This window comes from Gekko japonicus, unplaced genomic scaffold, assembly GCF_001447785.1.
Source record: "Gekko japonicus isolate JY-2015 unplaced genomic scaffold, Gekko_japonicus_V1.1 scaffold5898, whole genome shotgun sequence".
Taxonomy (NCBI): domain Eukaryota; kingdom Metazoa; phylum Chordata; class Lepidosauria; order Squamata; family Gekkonidae; genus Gekko; species Gekko japonicus.
In genome coordinates this window covers 9,138-12,763 of record NW_015169960.1, presented here as the reverse complement: position 1 = coordinate 12,763, position 3,626 = coordinate 9,138, and the positions used below count along the sequence as shown (strand labels likewise).

The 3,626-nt window shown below is 46.9% G+C and overlaps 1 protein-coding gene across 1 annotated transcript; it reads right to left on the bottom strand.

The window, feature by feature from the left end:
* Positions 1–397: 397 nt before the first annotated feature.
* TP53RK (TP53 regulating kinase) lies at positions 398–3,402 on the bottom strand. The gene is made up of 2 exons (XM_015417554.1): positions 3,137–3,402; positions 398–916 (listed from the first exon to the last, which is right to left on the bottom strand). The coding sequence occupies exons 1-2, from the start codon at positions 3,384–3,386 to the stop codon at positions 438–440; spliced, it is 729 nt and encodes a 242-aa protein (XP_015273040.1). The 5' UTR covers positions 3,387–3,402; the 3' UTR covers positions 398–437.
* Between the last annotated feature and the right edge of the window lie 224 nt (positions 3,403–3,626).

Sequence of the window (3,626 nt, the reverse complement as noted above, 5' to 3'; positions counted from 1 at the left end):
TCTGCCTAAGATCCAGCTCTTAAGGACATCTCTTTAAAGGCCACAATCCACTCTGCAGCACGAGAGACTAAAATGGAACGGCTTAGCCATCTTATTGGTACCACTGAATTGTGGTGCATCAGAAATTATGTCAGGCATCTGTTTCATATTCTTATGAAATGCTTATGTTTTGAATTCCTGGCATAAAGCACTGTTTGATTTAGCTGAGGAAGAAAATGAAGAACTCAAAGCCACAGCTGGAATTATTTGTGCTTCTGTCTTCAAATACTTCAGCTGTGTTTAGGATATGATTACTACCTAGCCACAGAATCACAAGCAATTCTATTGGACAAACAAAGGACAGTGAAAACAAACTTAACAATTTTATTATAAAAGAAAATCTTTCAGACATTCAAGTGTGTACAAGTAAAATCCCTGTGAATGCTGCCTGTGTTCTTCTATCCAACCATGGATCTCTTTCTTCCTCTTAGACGTACTTCATCCAGCTTTTTAATCACAGGGGCTGATTTTTTAGATGTAGCTGAGTACTTCTTCAAGAGTGCTTCAAACAGAGCCTCTGTGTTTGGATGGGTACTCAGAAAAGCTTTCTCCAAGACATACAAATCAACTCCCTTATCCTCAGGAAGGGCAGAAATAAAACTCAATCCAAAATCTATCAGTACCAGCTCCAATTTTTCTGCTGGTGGTCGCAAAAGCATATTGGAAGTTGTAAGGTCTCCGTGTATAAGATCTTCATCATGCATCCGTGCCAAAACCTCACCTATCTTCTCTACTACCGTTATAAGGCTGCTGACATCCTTTCCGGATTTCTGTACAGAGATAATATGGTCCCGGACAGTAAGTGATCCCACAATATCTTCAAGATATATACAGTTGACAGTGTAATCCACAAAGTACACCACAGGTGTAGAAATCCCTAAAAAAACAAAAAAGGGTTGTATTACTTTGGTCTTAAATAAGGTATTACATGCCTTTTGCTTTAGTTTTGCTATGAATCAGTGCAGAGATCCACATCTTTTATTACTAGTCCTTAGCTTTATGCTGTGTGCATGTAGTAATCGGAACATCTAAAAGTTTATCAGAAAGACTGCTCCAGATAAGCCCTTTTTTGTGCAGTGAGTACAGAGAGCATTTCGAGTTCATAATGCTCATTTTGCCACCTTCAACTAGTAAAACTTTAGGGGACTAATGCAAGTCCTCATTTTCCCTTCTAACTTAAATCACCACTGCTTCTTTAATGCCAAGTGCAAGACAATGGCTGCTCAAACTGAGATCAACAGAAGGGCCAACATCATAACCATCAGCCAGCCCCCAAGTCAGCCTGTCGCTTCTTCTGCACCCTTCCTCTGTAGGGAAGACTCTGGAACTTGAAATGTTATTTATTGTCATGGGCCAGAAAATATGACAACAGAAATCAACCATATCTTATGCTACCTCTGATATGTAAGTTGTGAGCTGCTCCAGGCCCCTATCAAAGCTGAAAAGTGGGGTATAAATAAAAAGAGCAAACATCAGAATGCAGGCCTGTGTTAAACAGGGCTGCATTATAGGGACATCATGCTGCTTCTTTAATGCCAAGTGCAAGACAATGGCTGCTCAAACTGAGATCAACAGAAGGGCCAACATCATAACCATCAGCCAGCCCCCAAGTCAGCCTGTCACTTCTTCTGCACTGCACCCTTCCTCTGTAGGGAACTCTGGAACTTCAAATGTTATTTATTATCATGGGCCAGAAAATATGACAACAGAAATCAACCATATCTTATGCTACCTCTGATATGTAAGTTGTGAGCTGCTCCAAGCCCCTATCAAAGCTGAAAAGTGGGGTATAAATAAAAAGAGCAAACATCAGAATGCAGGCCTGTGTTAAACAGGGCTGCATTTGGGACATCGTGGGCAGGCTCTTCCTTTCTTCAGTGATTCATACTCAGAGCGGAAAGGCAGCCATCCCTAAAGCTGTGCCATCAAAACTACAATCACCCATCCTGGCTTCTGGAAATGGGAGTTTGGAAAGAGAAGAGGGTGGAAGAGCAGGGGATAGGGTGGGATAGAAGTGTAATAAAGGTAAAGGTTCCCTTGCTTGAAAGCCAGTCGTGTCCAACTCTAGGGTTGCGGTGCTCATCTCCGTTTCAAAGTCGAAGAGCCAGCGCTGTCCGAAGATGTTTCCGTGGTCATGTGGCCAGCATGACTAAACACCAAGGCGCACGGAACGCTGTTACCTTCCCACCGAAGTGGTACCTATTTATCTACTTGCAATTTCTTGCTTTCGAACTGCTAGGTTGGCAGGAGCTGGAACTAGAGACGGGAGCTCGCTCCGTCATGCTGCACACTTGGGTCTCGAACTGCCGAACTACCGACCTTCCACAGCCTGCAGTTAAGCGTCTTAACTACTTGAGCCACCGCAGCTCCTAGAAGTGTAATAAATAAATATAAATAAATATATAAGGAGTCAGGTGAAACACAGCACTGGTGGGAAAGCCATATGCATAAAACAGGCCTGTGGCATTATTCTCCAAGGTCGATATTTTTTACCAGCATTACCAGAGCACTGCTCAGGCATCTTCAGACACAGAGCTTTTTGACTCCCGGCAGGTTTAACAAGAGGCTTTGAAGCAGTGGACTGCAATAGAAACAGATCTGGAGCACTCTCCAGTCCCTAATATTTGATAATAGAACCAAGAACCTGGCTACCTAGAAATCAAAATCCAACACTGCAGACATACAGCAGGGTCGCAGTTTAAAGATCCATACAGTTGGTGACACACGGCGCAAATGCAACCCTCAGCAGAATTCCACCACTTCTAAATCCACACTGACGTCTGCCCAGCATTACACTGACAGTCCGCAAAGGACACCACAGGCGCCCCACATCCTGGCCCCACAGTGCAGAGGTCAGATCGGGAGTGGGGATGTTGGAAATATTATTCTTGCAACTCCCGGGCAGAGGTGGATGCAAATGTACCCTCTGCACCGCCCCAGGAGGACCCCTGTGAATGTCCATCCTTCACCTCTCGCCAGGGAGGGGGATATTCATGCAGCTCTCTTTCGTTAAGATTGCGGGAGCGGGGCAGAGCACGTGACACCCCCCCACCCCGCTTCTTCTCCCGTCCAATCCCGGCACAAGCCCCGCCCCCACCTGCCCGTCGGCAACGGAGTAGCGAGCGGGCCTCTTGCGCTGTCCGTTTGCGGCTCAACCGTTCTTCCAGCGCTGGGTGCCGGTAGCGCTTGGGGAAGCGGAGCTTCATCATTGTTGGCCGGCCCAAGAACAAGCCGCGGTAAAGCCTGGCTTCGGCCCCCTGCTGGACCAGCTGTAGGCCCGGCATTGGCGGAGGAGCCGCCTCCGGCTCAGCTGCGGCCGCGCTCCCTTCCCCGCCTGGTCCCGCCATGATGACAGAAAGGCCGAGTTTCTCATTGCGCGTGCGCGAAGTTGTACGCGTCGCACTATACGAAAGTTCCGTACGAGGAGGCAGGCGGCGCAGTCCGTGTATTTGACAATCGTTAGGGCAGGTTTCCGGGAGGGAATCTAATCTAGAATATGATCAGGATGTCCCCCCCCCCCGCGGTCTCTTCCAGTGACAGTCACTTCGAAATAAGCGTGCATGAGATTGCAGTCGTGGGAATAAACC

What these genes read in the sequence shown, in the direction of transcription:
- TP53RK (XM_015417554.1), bottom strand. Translation starts at nt 3,386, where the DNA reads ATGGCGGGACCAGGCGGGGAAGGGAGCGCGGCCGCAGCTGAGCCGGAG. An exon ending in ACTCCGTTGCCGACGGGCAG is followed by an intron (nt 917 to 3,136) that starts GTGGGGGCGGGG and finishes TTGTTTTTTTAG; the next exon opens with GGATTTCTACACCTGTGGTG.